The sequence below is a fragment of the Giraffa tippelskirchi genome, chromosome 5, assembly GCF_054371585.1.
Source record: "Giraffa tippelskirchi isolate mGirTip1 chromosome 5, T2T-mGirTip1v1.2.pri, whole genome shotgun sequence".
Lineage (NCBI taxonomy): Eukaryota > Metazoa > Chordata > Mammalia > Artiodactyla > Giraffidae > Giraffa > Giraffa tippelskirchi.
The window spans coordinates 15744013-15761171 of NC_137279.1; the positions used below are offsets into that span (position 1 = coordinate 15744013).

A 17159-nucleotide genomic window follows, 5' to 3' on the forward strand; every position below is an offset into this window, starting at 1 on the left:
TTCATTGGAAGGACTGATGTTGAAGCTGAAACTCCAATACTTTGGCCACCTCATGCGAAGAGTTGACTCATTGGAAAAGACCCTGATGCTGGGAAAGATTGAAGGAGGAGGAGAAGGGGACGACAGAGGATGAGATGGCTGGATGGCATTACTGACTCGATGGACATGGGTTTGGGTAGACTCCGGGAGTTGGTGATGGACAGAGAGGCCTGGCGTGCTGCAATTCATGGGGCCGCAAAGAGTCAGACACGACTGAGCGATTGAACTGAACTGAAATGACCTGGTGGTGACTCACTGAGGTGTACACTGAATGTGTGCATTTTACCACATGTAGGTTTTATTTCAAAAGAGAGATGGGAAGGAGTGAGGGAGGGTGCATAAAAGAGAAAGAAAAAAGGGAAGAGAAGGGAATGGAAGGGCAAGAGGAAAGAGGGTTCCGCAGAGCAGATGCCTGTCCAAACACACCTCTCCTCAGGATAAGGGGCAGACCCCGGGGATCCTCTGCCTTGGGTTCCAGCCTGGACCAAGTGAGCCACTGGTGGTGGCCCTGAGCCCTTTGCTTCAACAGTGGGGTATCCACTGCTGAGAGTCAATAGTAGAAGGGATGGAATTTTAGAAGCAGAGCTTTTCCACAATAACAACACGTGATGACATAATAATGGAATCACCCCCTCCCTTACCCCCCCTTTCATTTTGTGACCTTTCCCCACATTCCGATGGAGGAACAGGAGGCTGCCATTTTGTGTCAGAGGAGACTTGTCATGATGGAGCCAGAGAAGAAAGACAACACATTGTTGGCTTTTAAATTCAAAAGCGGTGATCCTAAGTAACACAGAAAGATAGAGTGGAGGGAAGGAGAATGGGAGGGATCTCATTGGCTCTCCACCATCCTCCTCCTTCCAAAACCTCTCCCCTGCTCTGCACCATCTCACCCCTGGGAGAAGATAAAGAAGGGAGAGAAACCAGTTGGATGGGGACCGATAGGAGAGGCATGGAAGGCCAGGTATCCCAGAATTAGCTAGCTTCAAAAGGGAGGAAATGACAAACTCAAGAAAAGTTTGGAAACTTCAGAGGAGGCGAACTGAGTAGGTTTAAACTTGAAGTGTCTGAGTATGCCTGGAACTTAATAAGATTACATTTTTCTGCCACCAGAAGAAAAAGAGAGCTAAACATAGAAAGTTTGGAAAAATACAGACTTTTTTTTTTCTTTCTCAGATATCTCTGTTAGTGGGAAAATGAATCTTTGCCACAAAAGTACAATTTTTTGGAATGGAGGTTCTTGCTTGCCTTCTGCATCACAAAGACCCATATTCCAAGCTTAGAAAACGCACGTGTGTCCTAAATAGGACAGATAAGAAGAGAAAAGGGGAAACAAACAAACAGGATGGTTACGGCTCAGCTCTTGTCCTCTGGAGATTTTCATACAGAATGCCACCTCAGATACCGAACGGAAAAATAGAAGGCACTAGATTTCCCTTCTAGCCTTGCCAAGACAGATATGGTTCCCAGGCTCCTGTGCCCAGGCCTGCCAGACCAAATTAGGAAAAGAGAACCGTATGACAGTGAGGCTCATTCCACAGCCCTTTTTACTTCCTCGTTTCTGAATGTGACTCTAGGGACTCCCAGGAACCGGCTGAGGGAGAAAGTGTCCAGGTCATTGAGAACTGCCTGATGGCCGGCTGTGGGTCAAGCAAAAAGAAATGCTATGAATAAGGGCTCGCACAGCCTGGATCCACCCCTAGACACCTGGTCCCCTCCCCACCTCACATCCCAGCCTAACAATGCCCTCCAGTCAAAGTGGAAACATCCCCCTGGTTCATCCTTGCTGTGGGAGCTTTAGTTCTAAGAGCTAAACTGGAGAACCAACCGTCAAAGGTAACAGATAGGCTTTTTCTCAAGTTTACAAGGAGGAAATAAACCTAAGATTCTAGGGTTTCATCTCCCCAGATGGGCATTTGGTGAACGGAAGCATGGAGTAATCAGCTGAAGTGCAGAGACCCCACCTCTGGTGCTTACACGAAAATTGTTTCTGAAGTTAGAGCAATCATGATAATCATCAAATACTGGCTCAAGATTTTGCAAACTGGACCCAGAAGAATCATTTGCAGTCTAGACAGGTGTTGTCATTTCTCATGTTCTAAGAAGTAGAGAATATTTTATTGAAAGCCAGGTGGCTGTTGCTGCTGCTGCTGCTGCTAAGTCGCCTCAGTCGTGTCCGACTCTGTGCGACCCCATAGACGGCAGCCCACGAGGCTCCATCGTCCCTGAGATTCTCCAGGCAAGAACACTGGAGTGGGATGCCATTTCCTTCTCCAGTGCATGAAAGTGAAAAGTTAACGTGAAGTCGCTCAGTCGTCTCCGACTCCTAGCGACCCCATGGACTGCAGCCTACCAGGCTCCTCCATCCATGGGATTTTCCAGGCAAGAGTACTGGAGTGGGGTGCCATTGCCTTCTCCGGCCAGGTGGCTGAAAGACAGCCAAAAGAGAAGAAGAAATCCCTTTGGTCCATGGAAGATGGCACATCAGAACAACCAATCGGCTGAAACTTGAATTTTGGAGGAAAGCAGAATACATCTGAATACATTTGTTCAGAGTCCTAAGACTTTACGCAGAGGACATTTTCATCGGGGACTGTGTCCAGTCTATACTACGTAGAGCGTATTTTCAAATGAATGGGAGTTGTTCCTGTGTTTTACTCTGGCTCTTTTTATCATCCCCAATCACATGTAGAGTGTTTTAGTGTTTAATTTTTAATTGGAGTATAACTACTTTACCATGTTGTGTTAGTTTCTGCTGTACAACCAAGTCAATCAGCCATATGTGTACACATATGCCCTCCCTCCTGAACCTCCCTCCCACTGCCCCCATCCCACCTCTCTAGGTGATCACAGAGCACAGAGCTGAGCTCCCTGTGCTATACAGCAGCTTCCCACTAGCTGTCTGTCTTGTACACGGTAGCATATATATGTCAGTGCTACTCTTGCAATTCGTCCCCCCCCGGGCAAGGATCTTGAGACAACCTTTGCTTAAGAGGGCACTGGAATATGCAAACTGGGGCTTCCTAATTATTTAAGGACTTACCTAAGCTTGATATCAACCTTGGATTTCAATTCTCCATTTCTGTTTCTCAGTTAAAGCAACAAGTATAAAGATAGATAAGAAAATGATTACAGTGTAGTTGAGCTGTTTTAGAGCTAATTCAGGGGTATTAGTATTGTGACATTTTGCCTGAACAAAATGAAAGTGAATTGCTGGACCTTGAAATGCTAAATTTAAAACATGAACATTTGACTTAAAAACATAACCAACAGCCAATTTGTTAATAATTTACCTAGAATTGAGCAAAAGAATCTGATTTTTAAAGCTAACTTCATGGTCAACTGAACACATTTTTTTATACCCTCAAAACAGCATCTTGAAAGGAAAAACAAAAAGGCCCTCTGATAAAGGATCCTTCCTGTTTGTCACCCGCTCTCTGCTTTCCCTCAGGGCTGGTAAGCAGGGCCCTGCCGAGTTTCAGGTCCTCCAGCTGGTACCCAGGTTGCTATGGAGATCCTAGGAGCAGAATTCAAAGAGAGAGGTTGTCTGAGGAGTCCCTGCTTGGGGCTTGGAAACAGCTCAGTGGGAGCTTCAGCAGATGACACAGATTTTTCCAGAGTTAAAATGAAAGCCCAAGGGAGCAAGGATTCACCTGTTTCTTTTCCACACAGAGAAAATCTTCTCGTTTAAGAGTTTGTCTCCATTTGACTTTGGCGAATGACCTCAGCTTCCCTCGTGGCTCAGAGAGTAGAGAATCCACCTGTAATGCAGGAGACCCGGGTTTGACACCTGGGTCGGGAAGATCCCCTGGAGAAGGAAATGACAACCCACTCCAGTATTCTTGCCTGGGAAATCCCATGGACAGAGGAGCCTGGTGGGCTACAGTCCATGAGGTCACAAGAGTCGGACGCGACTGAAGCGACTGAACAACAACGTCCAGAATAGGTGAGATGCTCTGTGGTGGTAATTTCTCTTTCCCTGCTCTTTCTTTCTTTCTTCGGCTGTGTCGGGTGTTAGCTGCAGCACGCAGGATCTTTGTTGTGGCATAAAGGCCTCTCTCTAGTTGTGGCAGGGAGACTCCAGACAGGCTCAGTAGTTGTAGTTGCCCAGGCTGAGTTGCCTCTGCAACATGTGGAATCTTAGCTTCCCAGCCAGGGATTGAACCCAGATCCCCTGCATTGGCAGGTGGATTCTTAACCACTGGACCACCAGGGTAGCCCCTCACTTCTTTACTGAGCATAAATTGCCTTTGAAGTCAGACAGACCTGGGTTTTAATCCCAGTCATTGATGAGCTCTGTAACCCTGAACAAATTACTGAAGCTAAGACTTGGCTTCTTTTACTACAGTGGGTTTTGGTGAGGAGTGAATGAAACGATGCAAGCCAAGTGCTTGAACTTGCTTGGCATACAGTAAGAGCTCAATAGACAGTGACTGTTAGATTATTACCAGCATTAATTGCCAGCACCCCTCCTATCCCTGAAGGATTTCAGCCTCTGCAACTACAGCAATTAGATGCATATTTATCCTCAGGGGGAAGCTGGCAAATACGAATTCAGACTCATCTTTGGGGACCCGCAGTGGCAAATAGGCAGTCACACTGGGAAGGAGAGGTGGTAGAAGGGACTAGCCGGGGCCTGTTCATTTCTGACAAAGATCTGAGAATGGTATACTCTCCGTCAGTCACTGGACTCAGCCCTCTCTTTCCTGATTTTCTTGCTGTCATTACCCCTCTTCCACATCCACGCTGCTGAGAAGCCTGGCGCCTCACACTCTGTGTCCAGAGGAGAGGAGGTGCATGCGGGAAAAGTCTGCCTCAGACCACGACGCCCCACCCACCCCCCAGGGCTGGTGAGCTCTGAAGAAGTCAGAATCCTGACTGCTTGTCTCTAAGCCCTTCTTTCAACCCTGGTGTTTTCTTGGCCTATTTGGTGCAACTGTGGAAATGGGCTGGGCTTTCTTTAGCCTAATTTAGCTGCTCAGTTCTGTTCAGGAGGAAGGCAGCTAGAGCTTATGCACCAAGGAGAAGAAGGAAAAAAAAAAATTTCATCAGGGGAGCAGTGTTACTACAGACTGAGCAGGGTTTCAGAAAGACTCTTGAATCTGTGGGGCTCAAGAGCCCTAGGGCAAGGGAGTGCGGGCTGAAGTCACAGGACAATGCCACTCCTCCCACATGTTCAGAGCATCAAGCCCATTTGTGTAAGAGCTTCCTGGAGATTCAGTGGTTAGGACTCCGCGCTTCCATTGCAAGGAGCCCGGGTTCGCTCCTTGGTGGAGGAACTAGGATTACCCGCCACATGCTATGAGGCACGGCCTTAGCCCCTTGCCTCCCCTTGTCTCCTCAGCCCCGCACAACCTGACTTCTGCCCCCTTGTGCATGGCCCCAGCTCTGCCGATGCCCTCGCCTCGGCCCTCAGCCTCCTTCACCATCTCCTTGAAGAGTTTTACCTCCTGACGTGTGTGGCTGCATCACCCAGGCTCTTCCCTGTCTCCCTGAACACTGGCTCACTGGACACTCTGTTGATGCCACCTGTTTTACCTAGGAATTCTCTAAAGCTCAACCCTCATTTTCTTAAGCCGTATCAGCCCATCTCAGATTTATGCTTTGCAGAGACATTGTGGTCAGAAGCACGCTCTGAGAGTTATTTGCATAAACCTGTGGGAGCGGATGAATTACCTCTCTGTCTCCTTCACTTCCTGTGGCAGCCACCGTGACACCAGCCTCCCAATCAGGCTGGCTGAAAACCCCAGGGACTCCTTCATCTTGGATTCCTCCTCCTCCTTGTCTCCATATGCAGAACCAAATTGTCTTCGGCATTTATTCCCTCCCTTCCTCTTGCAGCTGCTTTAGCATTACTCTTTCTTGCCTGAGATATTACAGTAGCCTCTTTTTTTTCATTTTTATATTGGAATATAGTTGATATACAATGTTGTGTTAGTTTCAGGTGTACAGCGCAAAATGATTCAGTTACACATATACATGTATCTATTCTTTTTCAAATACAATAGCTTCTTGATGTTTTGCTGCCCAGATAAGAATCACTTCTCCAGCCTTCAAAGCTCCTTATTCCCCCATCTTCCTTCCAGGATTTTGTGTCCCAATAGACAGAGATGGAAGGAGAAAGCAAGAGAGGATCTGGAAGGACAGTAGCTGCAAGAAATAGATGTCTCACCTACAGTTTGTAGGCAGACAGTGGAAAGAGGGAGAGAACAGAGGATGAAAATCTCTGTTCCGTGGAAAATTATGATACATTCTAAAGCAGGAAGTCCACCGCTTTGTATAAAAGGGGACTTTCTCGGGTTTTGATGACACTGGACAGAGTGTCATGAATTTTATGGCTCTGATTGTGCCTCGGTGTGATAAAGCATCTGCAAAGCTTTTGTGTGCTGGGAATTTCTAAGGAGGAAACAGCTACAGAGCTGAAAGCTGGCAAACTGGAAGCTGAGAGAAAACCGCTTAGAGTTGGGACAGAGTGGGACTGGGTGTCCAAGGGTCTGGCTAGGGAGGTGGTGCCAGCATGCTGAGAGGCTTTTGCTCACAGCAGCCTGGAGTTGGAGGTGGTAAGGTCACAACAGGGGATCAGCACCCCACGAAGCAAACAAAGATTGTTCGTTTATTTTTCTGTCATGAATCTGGAAATCCGAAAGCACCCACTGCCTATGAGCAGCTGTGTGCCACTTTTATATGGAATTTCATTTCAGTCTCTAAGGCATTGTTCTTAGAACCATTTTGCAGATGTGGAAACTGAGGCTCTTGAGAACTGGCATGACTTACGAAAGCTGGCTTAGGTAGTACAAGACAGAGCTGGGATTTGAATCCAGGATTTCTGACCTCAGAATGCTTTCTTGGTGAAAACCCAGGATGAGAGAGGGCCAGCCATGCTTAAGTGCTTCCATAGCACTTAGGGGCGTGGATGGGACAGAAATCACTAAGGCATCTTCAACCCTGGCTCTGACCAGCTCAGGTCCCCTGGGAAACCTAGGGGAACTTAGAGCGGCTCCCAAAGACTTGCCCCTGGAGGAATGCTTAGGAATGTGCTGAGAAGTCTGTTACAGATGGTAGACCAAGACAGAAAGTGTTACCCAGGCCACAATGAAGCCACCAGGTTTTATACTCTGTAGACACCCCAGTGGGATGGGCTCCCTCAGTAACATTCAGGAGCCACAGAAGCTCGTCTGTCACTGGTGGCAGTAAGAGGGAGGAGGCCCCGAGTGACTGACAGTATGTACAGAACTGGTTACAGAATTCGCAGGGCCTTCTGCAAGGTGAAAATGTGTCCTCTTATTTACAATCATTAAGCACTCCAAGATGGTGACAGCGGAGAATTAAACCAAGTGTGGGGACCTTATAAGCCTGGGGCTCTGAGCGACTGCACAGGTCATACATCCTATAATACATTGTAGATGGTTTCACTTCTCACTGCCCTGATCAATGTCTGTGTAGAGGAGTATCGAGGGAGAGATACAATGCAGAACAAGGATTCTGCCGTCTCCTTTCCCAAATTCACTCAAAATAGCTGAATTATAACAGCCTCTGTTGATCAAGCAAGCACTGTGGTCCAAGCCCTTGACTGTGCTATCTTTCCTCCCCTACAACACACCTTTCCACCCAAGAAAAGGGAGGCTGTGAGAGGCTGTAAGACCCACAGCCAGCTAGAGGAAAGTCAAGGTTCGAACCCGGGTCTCTGGATTCCAAAGCACTCCCCACTTCTGTGTGTTGTCTCTGCCTTTGAAGCTGGCAAGAAATGGAGACTTGAGGGGCTTCTGGCCAAGAAAGCTGATAGTTCCACTTGAGGTCAGCATTTATCAGATTCCAGCTCTTTATTTATCACTTCCATAATTGTTAGCCATATTTTCATTTCACCTATGCTATTATTTATGGCATGTTTCTTTCACTAATTCACTTTTTTAAAAAAATGCCTCATTATAAAATGTAACTGTGAAATTGTGGGTTTGGTATGCTAGCTATACTTTTTTTCTAATATACATTAAAATAAACAAACTCTCTGTCCCCTCTATTCTACTTCTATAAATATGTCCTTTAAATATGTTCACAGGTGTGTGAAATGACACACACAGTACACAAGAACATTCATTGCAACATTGTCACGAGAGGACGTAATTATAAACAAACTGACCGTCTGTCCTTCAGTGGGGAACTGGTTAGAAGATGGAAAACTACATAGTCATAAAAGAGGGAGGAAGTGCTCTATGTCTGATAAGGAAAAATAGTCCTTAATATTAGTTAAGAGAAAACAGCAAGGTACAGAATTGTGTATCAAATGGTATGTGCATAAAAGGGGAGTGGCCAAGAGGTTAACACCTGACGAGGGCATGGCAGTCCACTCCAGTATTCTTGCCTGGAGAATCTCATGGACAAAGGAGCCTGGTGGGCTATGGTCCATAGGGTCACAGTGTCAGACATGAATGAAGCGACTTAGCACACATGCATGCACGCAGGGGTATACATTTATATACACTTAAAATCTCTTTTGCGAGAATGCCAATAAGTTAACACAAGTGGTTCCTGGTGGGTGGGAAGTGTTTGGCAGTGATCAGAATAATTTTTCACATTTGTTCATTTTGAACCACATGAGCATGTTACTTGTCCAAAAGTTTTAGTGAATTAAAATAATACAATAATTATGATGATACAACTGTTTGTCTACATACTGCCTAAAATCATCTCATGAGCCATGGATGGTATGCTTGTGTCCTTACTAGGGGAATATGGCTCTGATGGGTTTGACTCACATGAATGGAGTAATGGCCTTGGTAGACCTATGTCAAGCAGGTGAATTCCTGGACAGGTGTGTCAACCTGAATACTGAGAAGGACACAGAAGAAGCCCATCACTAAGCCAGGCTCTTGAATCATTAGATGCTGATCAAGTCCCTGTTGCTGACTGCTCTGAAGCCTAGGAAAGAAGCTAAACCCAGAGATAAGGGATTGTGTCCCTTGTGAAAGAAATATGAGCTGTGTCTGCTGTGGCTGTTGAAATGTGATCAGATGAGAAAAAGGACCGAATGAAATGGGGGGGCATTCTAGACGGTCTCTTCTTATCTGAGCCAAGTGTTCTGGGGAAAGATGTGAACACCAGCCAGGTCAGAATGGGAGCCCTTCTGATGGAAGACAGGCACTGTGGATAGGAGAGGATGTGTACAAGAATCTTCCGAGTTAGGGAGTTGGTGCCCATCTCCTGCACTGGTCAACAGAGAGATCACGCGGGTTTCGGGGTGGGTGGTGATGACACAAGAGTTGGCTGCACATCCGTTAGTTTAGATTTTGCATTAGCTGTTTCGGCAACCACGCCATTCTGTAGACTCATGTTGAGTGTGCAGTCAACTCACATGGTTAGACTTCTTCAAATACGTCCTTCTTAAAGAGCAGTTGCCTTCCTATATTGGGGCAATTGAATCTTCAAACATAGGAGTAAATCTTTTCCTGTCTCCCATCAAATTACAACTTGGAGTTTTTGTGATTCAGTATGAGTCAGGCAATATTTGAATTCTGATTCTGTTATTCTACATGTTGATAGTCTCTCCAAGCTTTGAGTCACTTGTAAATCTGATCCAAGTTGTTTATAAAAAGGTTAAAAGCACAAATTGACATTGATACCTCAAGAAGATTCTAGGGACATAATATTAGTCCCACTAAATCATCTAAATTACTTTGTCTAGGGAATATCTTGGCCAAATACCCTTTTGATATTTGCATATACACTATCCTGGTTCACCTATAAGGAAAATCTTCTCAAAAAAAGGAAAAGAGTTTGCTTTGGCCTGACTTGTTCTTAGTAAACTCATTCTAATTTCTAAAATTCCAATTCCCTGTTGTTTCTAAGTGCCTTTGTTTAATAATCTATATTTTAGAATTCTTTCCAAGGATCAACCGGTAAGTCTTCAATATCATTTTAAGAATTTATGACTTTTAGACACCTAGAATCAATTTACCTATCCATCTGGCTTTCTAGCATCGATCCCAGTCTTCATGGTGCTTCAACTGACAAGGTTTTAGGGATCATACAAACAAAATCTTTCTGTTCCTGGGATTCAGTGAATCTGGATCAGATGACTGGAGTTTCTTTAGACCAGCTGTCAGCTTCCTCACCATCCTCTATCTGGGTTTTCATTCCCTGTGTGACTCAGGAACAAAGTTGGAGCTGAGGAGTTCTGCTTTCTTGCCAACATCTGTTGATGTGACGTAATCTGCACCAAGCAGTGACCCTCTGTGTTCATCCTCTGACACTAAGGAGCTCTTTGTGTCATCTTTAGTACTTTTTGCAGCTTCAACTCACTCTGGGCTTCAGCTTTCCCTGTACACCTTCTTTGATCTCCGTCAGCATTTGGATTTCTCATTGGTCAGGAGCCACGTCATCTACCATTTGTGTGTCTGACTGCTGGAAAGAATTCCCTGTGGGATCCCAATGCCTCTCCATTTCCTTCATCTTTGGGATCTCTGTGTACCAGGTGGTTGTGTTGATTTCTGAGAATCTCCCATCCCTCTATAGCAATCTGTCATTTTAGAGTCTTGGGCAAGAGGCAAACATCTATTTTTCATTTGTTTTTAATTAGCCAAGGCTCTTTTTCATTTTTCAATTTTTTAAAAAATTTGTAGTGTGTGTGTGCATGCTCAGCTGTGTCTGACTCTGTGACCACATGGACTGTAACCTGCCAGGCTCCTCTGTCCATGGGATTTCCCAGGCAAGAATACTAGAGTGGTTGCCATTTCCTTCTCCAGGGGCTCTTCCCAACCCAGGAATCGAACCTCTGCCTACCCTATGGACATGCAGATTCTTTACTGCTGAGCCACCAGGGAAGCCCAGGTACCTTGTGTATAAAAGTTCAAAGATGGCAATGATCCTCATGTCTAGTGTGCTTAATATGAGGATGCTTTAAAAGAATAGCCTTATGCATGTCCTCATCTGGATGATAAGATGGATATGTGTAACCAACCAAACTAAAAAATTACAGTGACTTTAAAAGCACCTTCCACAGCATTGATATTTAGCACATAATTTGAGAATCTATTATGTGATAGGCACAAAAGATAACACTGGAAAACTCAGATATAGGTCCTGTACTCCTGGAGCTTACAGCCTAGCTGGGAAACAGCCACTTAAACAAGTAATTACAATCATGTGTGGTTGAACACATGGTTGGGGAGGTAGAGAAGCTGCTGTGAGAACACAGGGCAGGAATCATGACCTAGCTGGTGAGTCGGGGAAGGAGAAGACTGGAACTCTATAGTGGTGGCAGGCAGAATCCTAAAATGACCCTCAATCCTCAGATGCCCTTGTGTAATCCCCTCCCACTGTGTGGGCAGGAACTGAGACTTGCTTCTCACCTACAGACTATGGCAAAGGGGAAAGGACTCTGCAGAAGTAATCAAGGACCCTAAACAGCTGACTTTAATCAAAAGAGAGATTATCCTGGGTGGGCCTAACCTAGTCAAGCAGGCCCTTTAAAAAGGGGTCTAGGATCAGAGACTCGGTGACGTGGAAACGCTCTCTCCATTGCTGGTCTTGAAGAAGCAAGCCTACGGCTGAAAGGAAGTGAATTCTGCTGAAAATATGAGGGTGCTGAGGAGCAGACTTGTCCCCAGTCAAGCTTCCAGGTGAATGCAGCCTGGCCCACACCTTGATCTCAGCCTGGTGGAACCCGAGCAGAGGACCAGCCAGGCCAAGTCCGGACGCCTGCCCCATGAAAACCGTGAGAGTGAATGTGTATTATTATAAGTCACTAAGCTTGTGATGACTTTTTATGCAGAAATAACCTACTAACACTATGGTAGGCTAGATTGGACTAACTTATGACGTCTTCCTGAAGAAGAAAGGCTTTTAGCATTATGGCTTTCAACCAGCCTTGCTGACTAAGGAGATCCACACTGAGTTTTCTGTATCCTCCCTGTGAAATTCAGGCCAAGTTCATGTGTAATAAATGAAGTCTCCCTTCCTACCTCCTGAGGCTTCCCTGTCTCGAACTCAATGTCACTATCTGATGTTAGATTTAAGGATATGGAACGAATTTACTCTCCCTACTATTGTAAATGTACCACACTGTATGCAAATAAGGGTGATAATGACAAACTCCATAAAACTATTTTCAAGTAGGGTTCCAGTTTCTTCATTTTGGTTCTTTTAACCAATCAGTGATCTACAGAGCACCTGCTATGTGCCTAGAGCATGAAAGAACGAGGGAAAACTGAGACCTACTTCCACCCTTTGGGGAGTTTGAGACAGAAGCCTCGAAAAAGTTAGAAAAAGTTGAAGAATGATGAAACGCTGAGCTCTAAAATTGGGGCATGCATGCATGCTCAGTCATGTGCAACTCTTTGCGACCCCATGGACTGTAGCCTGGCAGGCTCCTCTGTCCATGAGGTTTTCCAGGCAAGAATACTGGAGTGGATAGGGAAGAGAAGGTAATTGCTGACTGCCAAGGAATAATGAGAACAATGAGTTTAATTTCAGGGGCTCCTCCCTCCAGAAAAAGGAAAGCATTAGGAACATTCTTAGCTTCCCGTTGAATGAGTGCATCCAACAGGAGTTTATGATCTGTGAGCAAACCAAATGCAAATCTTGCTTGTACAGAACTTTGAAATAATTTTGCAAACATTGAGCTAAAACTGTGAGATTCAACCAGTGTCTTAATTCAATAAGAGTTTTCTGAACACCTACTATATCAAGTGCTGTGCCAAGAATCGAAAATATAGTGGTATGTCTGTCAGAATGTTTTAAATGATAAAAAACAGAAGACACTATTCAAATAGCTTAAACAATAAACAGACTTATCTCACCAACAAAGAAATTCTGAGTAGGTTGGTTCCAAGATGGGTTAACTTAGGAGCTCATCAACATAATTAAGGATCCAGGTTTTTAGTTTTTCACTCTCTTTTCCTTAAAACAATGGCTTGTTCTTAGCTGGCTTTCCTCATGGTCACAAGATAGCTGCCACTGTTCCAGGCGCAGCTTCATAACACCGTCTAGGGGAAAAATAAGGACTCTGTCTTGTTTCTTCCCATGTGTCTTTTTTTTAATCAGCAGGGAAAAAAATCTTGCCCAGAAATCTTCAGCAGCCTTCTCCCAATGTCTTATTAACTAGAATTCTCTCTCACACTTGTGCCTAAACCAGTTAGAACCCCATGCCTTGGGGCAGTGTTGGGAGTTTCTCTCTCCTGAGGCACTTGGCCTCCAGAGAGTGGAGACTTGAACAGAATGAGGGTTCTACCAAAGGAGAAATGGGGAATGAAGGAAGGGTGGTTGAGAAGGTCATCTACTAATAGTATCGATGACTATTGTAATACAGTTACACATTGTGGCAAACACCGCAACCCAAGAGAACTGTGTGCTTTGAGAGAGAAAGGGTGGGCACAGGAAGGTCATGGATCCAGAAAGGCCTTCCTGAGGGAGGGAAAGATGAGTAGGAACCGAACCGCCGGGCAGAGGGTTGGGGTAAGAACATTTCAAGCAGAGGAAAGCATTCAACAGTACGACGTTGCATGGGAGCGCTGGGAAGGGGTGAGGGAGGGAGGGATGGGAAATGGTGTGGCAGGGACTGGGGGGGAGGGGGCGCAGTGTGTAGAGAGGATCCTTCCTGTACCGTGGGAAGGAGTTTGGTTTGTATCCTAAGAGTAATAACTAAGGCACTGAAGGTTTTAAAGCAAGGGCATGATGTGATCCAACCTGTATTTTTAAAAGATTAGTCTGCTGACCCTCCCTCCCACCTCACCCCTCTAGATTGTCGCAGAGTACCAGGCTGAGCTCCCTGCACTATACAGCAACTTCCCATTAGCTGTCTATTTTACACATGGTAATGTACATATTTCAATGGGAAGGAACACGTGTATACCTATGGCTGACTCATGTTGATGTATGGCAGAAACCAACACAACATTGTAAAGCAATCATCCTCCAATTAAAAAGAAATATAAAGATATAAAGAGTTTATGCTGTAAAAAAAGAAAAAAATTAGTCCAGCTACCCTGTAGCAAATAGATGGATGTGTGACAAGAGGTTAGACGATATGTTCATCCGCAGGCTTGGGGTGGGGACGGGGGAAACTGGACAGACATGAGTGTGCACGGCACTGCTGGGTCTCTGGGGGAGACAAGGATGGGGCCCCTTCATCCCCCAACCTCAGGCAAACGGTCTGTTTGAGGAGCTAAGACACACATGCACACACTTTACTCATGTGAGAGTAAAATGAGAACCATGTGGGAGTTCAGGAGAAGGTGAGATCACGAGTTTAGGGGCTTAAGACTGGGCCTGAGTTCAGCACAGCTTCTGGAGGAAGGGGATATTTGAGCGGGACACCCACGTCTGTGCAAGGTGGGTTTGGAGGAGCAGACACAGGCAAGGGCAGCCCAGGCAGGGGAACCAGCAGGAGCCAAAGCAGAGAGGCAGGAAATGAAGACCCACGGGGGAAGAGGAGCAACTGGTAGAGTTTGTAGGGGCCTGTGAAGGACATTCTAGGAAAATAAGGCTGGAAAACTCATAGGCATCAGCTTCCAGAGAGTTTTGTGTGGCAGACTCAGATAATAGTGTGAAAAGAAAGCTTAAAGTTTAGCTTAGTTACAAAACTACTTGGTTTTCCTAGGAATAATCAACGTGCTGATTGAGTTGTATTTTTTCACCAGGTGGAATAGCGGTATCTCTCCCTCTCTGCCATCAGTGTTATTGGCCAGCCATTTGCCAAGGATCTCTAACTTCTTTTTTGAATCTATCCCGTCATCATGTATTGAGTGTATTCCCGTTCTAGACACTGGGAATCCTAGAATTAAAGAGGCAGAGCCCAGCTCCTCAGGAGTCTAAGAGCTTGGGCAAATGAAAAGAGAAATGGCAACAAATACAATCATTTGGGAAGAGGTGATACAAAGGAGGGGGAAGTCTCTGCTGTCTGGAGTGTGGAACTAGATTTCAGGCAAGGGGTGATATTTCACTGGGCCTTCGGGGATGAGTAGGAGTTTGCCAGACAAAGCGAGATGGGAAGACCTTCCAAACACAGGGCATGCTCTCTACAAAAGTGCACACACACCTTCCCAATTCTCTCATCTTCAATCCTACAAGCCTTATAGAATGGACATATTTAAGTTTTATTTTCAGGCTCTTATAAGAAGTTTGGTGTTAATTGACAGGTGTTTTCAGTAAGGACAGAGCGCGAGTTCCTATCCAAGCATTTGACCCTCAGAATTTCATTTTACCTTTACTCTGGAGTGTGATTAACAAGAAGTCAGGATTTTAGTAAATCAAATTGGTTATACCCTCTCCTCCCAATTATCTTACTGATTTTTATACTTTCTCAGGGCAGCAGGGAAGGAATTGTAAATCTGTGTTTTAGGGGACTGGTAAATAGATCAGTCATCAGTGAGACCCCTTGTCTCTTCAGTTTTTCACAGAAGGATAGGAGAAGTCATTCACTGTCATATTTGGCTCCTAGTTTTGCCATTTGCAGGAGATTGGTCCCCACTGAGCTTCCAAAGTGTTCACAAAAGTACCTCAGACCCAGATGGACACCCAAGACCGTCCTGCTCAGGAATCTGATTGCCAATTTTAGCCCGAGATAAAAAACCAAATACATCAAGACAGTCTGTGAGGGTGTGAAAGTGTTAGTCGCTCACCCATGTCCAACCCCTCATCACCCCATGGACTGCAGCCCGCCAGGCACCTCTGTCCATGGAATTCTCCAGGCAAGAAGACTGGAGTGGGTTGCCATTTCCTACTCCAACGAGGGTGTGAGGAAGTGAGCAAAGAATTCATTCTAGACTGAATAGAACTCTTCTGTCACCCAGCACCCTCGCTGGGCAGGCAGCCAGAAGTTGCCCTGAAACTGGGGTCAGAGCCCTGGCCAAAAGCTGCCGCCCGCAGAGCGGGTGGGAGACGGAGGGGAGGAGCTGGGGGACAGAGCAGAAGCACTTTGGGGAACTGCGGCCTCGGGGGCAGTATCTGATGCACTTCCTCTCTCCTCCACACTCCGCCCCGCTTGCCCTCTCGCTCCTTCTCTTTCCCTTTTCTCTCACAGAACTGACTGTGCGTCAGTTGCCAAAAGGTGGGGACACTTCCTGCTGCCTTTGCAACACCAAGAAGTTGTCTTAAAGAGTCTGAGCCCCAGTCTGAGCTCCAGGCCAGGAAAGTGAAGGCAGGTGGGGGAGGCCTGGCTGAGGTCTCCAGGTTTGCACCTGACCATGTCCCTGGCCGAGGCCATCAGCCTCTGGAATGAAGGGGTGCTGGCAGCTGACAAGAAGGACTGGAAGGGAGCCCTGGACGCCTTCACCGGGGTACAGGACCCCCACTCCAGGATCTGCTTCAATGTGGGCTGCGTACACACGATTCTGGGGAATCTGCCGGAGGCAGAGAAGGTGAGTGGAGGTGTCTCTGCCCCCGCCTCCCCTGGTGGCCTTCGTACTAACTGGTTCTCACCCGGGGCTGCACTTTAGAACCCTCTTGGGAGCTTCAGAAGAACAAAGGCTGCCCCGGCCCCACCCACCCCCAGAGACCCTGATTCAATTGGCCTGCGGAGCAGCCTGGCCACCAGGTGGTTCTAACAGGCAGCCCCGCTGGAAACTGTTTGCTGTGGGTTTTGTTCTCCTTTATTCTCCATCGATTACATTCAGATCATTCTGGAAACTTTCCTTAACACCTTTTTGAAAGCGCCCCCCTAGTTATGTTTTCCTTTATTGACTGCTAGCCACAGAATCTCCCTCTCACTGCTTCACGTCTGATTTCCAAGAAACTCTTTTGGCTTTCTAAGACCTTCCTGTGAGTGAGTTCTCCTTGCCCAAGAGATCAAGAGGAGGCACTTAAGAAAAATAGATTTCCCCTCAAGGGACAATTCTGATCCATTGTGTGGGGCACTCTACAAAGGAGTCTGATGTTGGTGGAAGGAAAGCAGACAGCGATTAATTAATGATGTCTATTGAGGACAGGTGTTGTTCAGTCTGACTCTTTGAGACCCCATGGACTACAGCACGCCTGGCTTCCCTGTCCTTTGCCATCTCCAGGAGCTTGCTCAAACTCATGTCCATTGAGTCGGTGATGCCATCCAACCATCTCATCTCTGTCATCCCCTTCTCCTGACTTCTATCTTTCCCATCAAGGTCTTTTCCAATGAATCAGCTCTTCAAATC

The 17159-nt window shown here is 46.1% G+C and overlaps 1 protein-coding gene across 8 annotated transcripts in view; it reads left to right on the top strand.

Annotated features, from left to right (window-relative positions):
• The first annotated feature begins 3482 nt into the window (after positions 1-3482).
• The window catches only part of NCF2 (neutrophil cytosolic factor 2), a 45754-nt gene continuing 32077 nt past the window's right edge, over positions 3483-17159 (top strand). For 6 of the 8 annotated variants that reach the window (XM_081492490.1, XM_081492491.1, XM_081492492.1 and 3 more), the window contains exon 1: positions 16106-16391. In XM_081492490.1, the coding sequence (XP_081348616.1) occupies positions 16218-16391 (174 nt within the window). In that variant the 5' untranslated portion in view covers positions 16106-16217. Of the gene's footprint in view, positions 3986-16105; positions 16392-17159 lie in introns of those variants that run through there. The other 2 variants (XM_081492495.1, XM_081492496.1) reach the window with 2 other exon arrangements.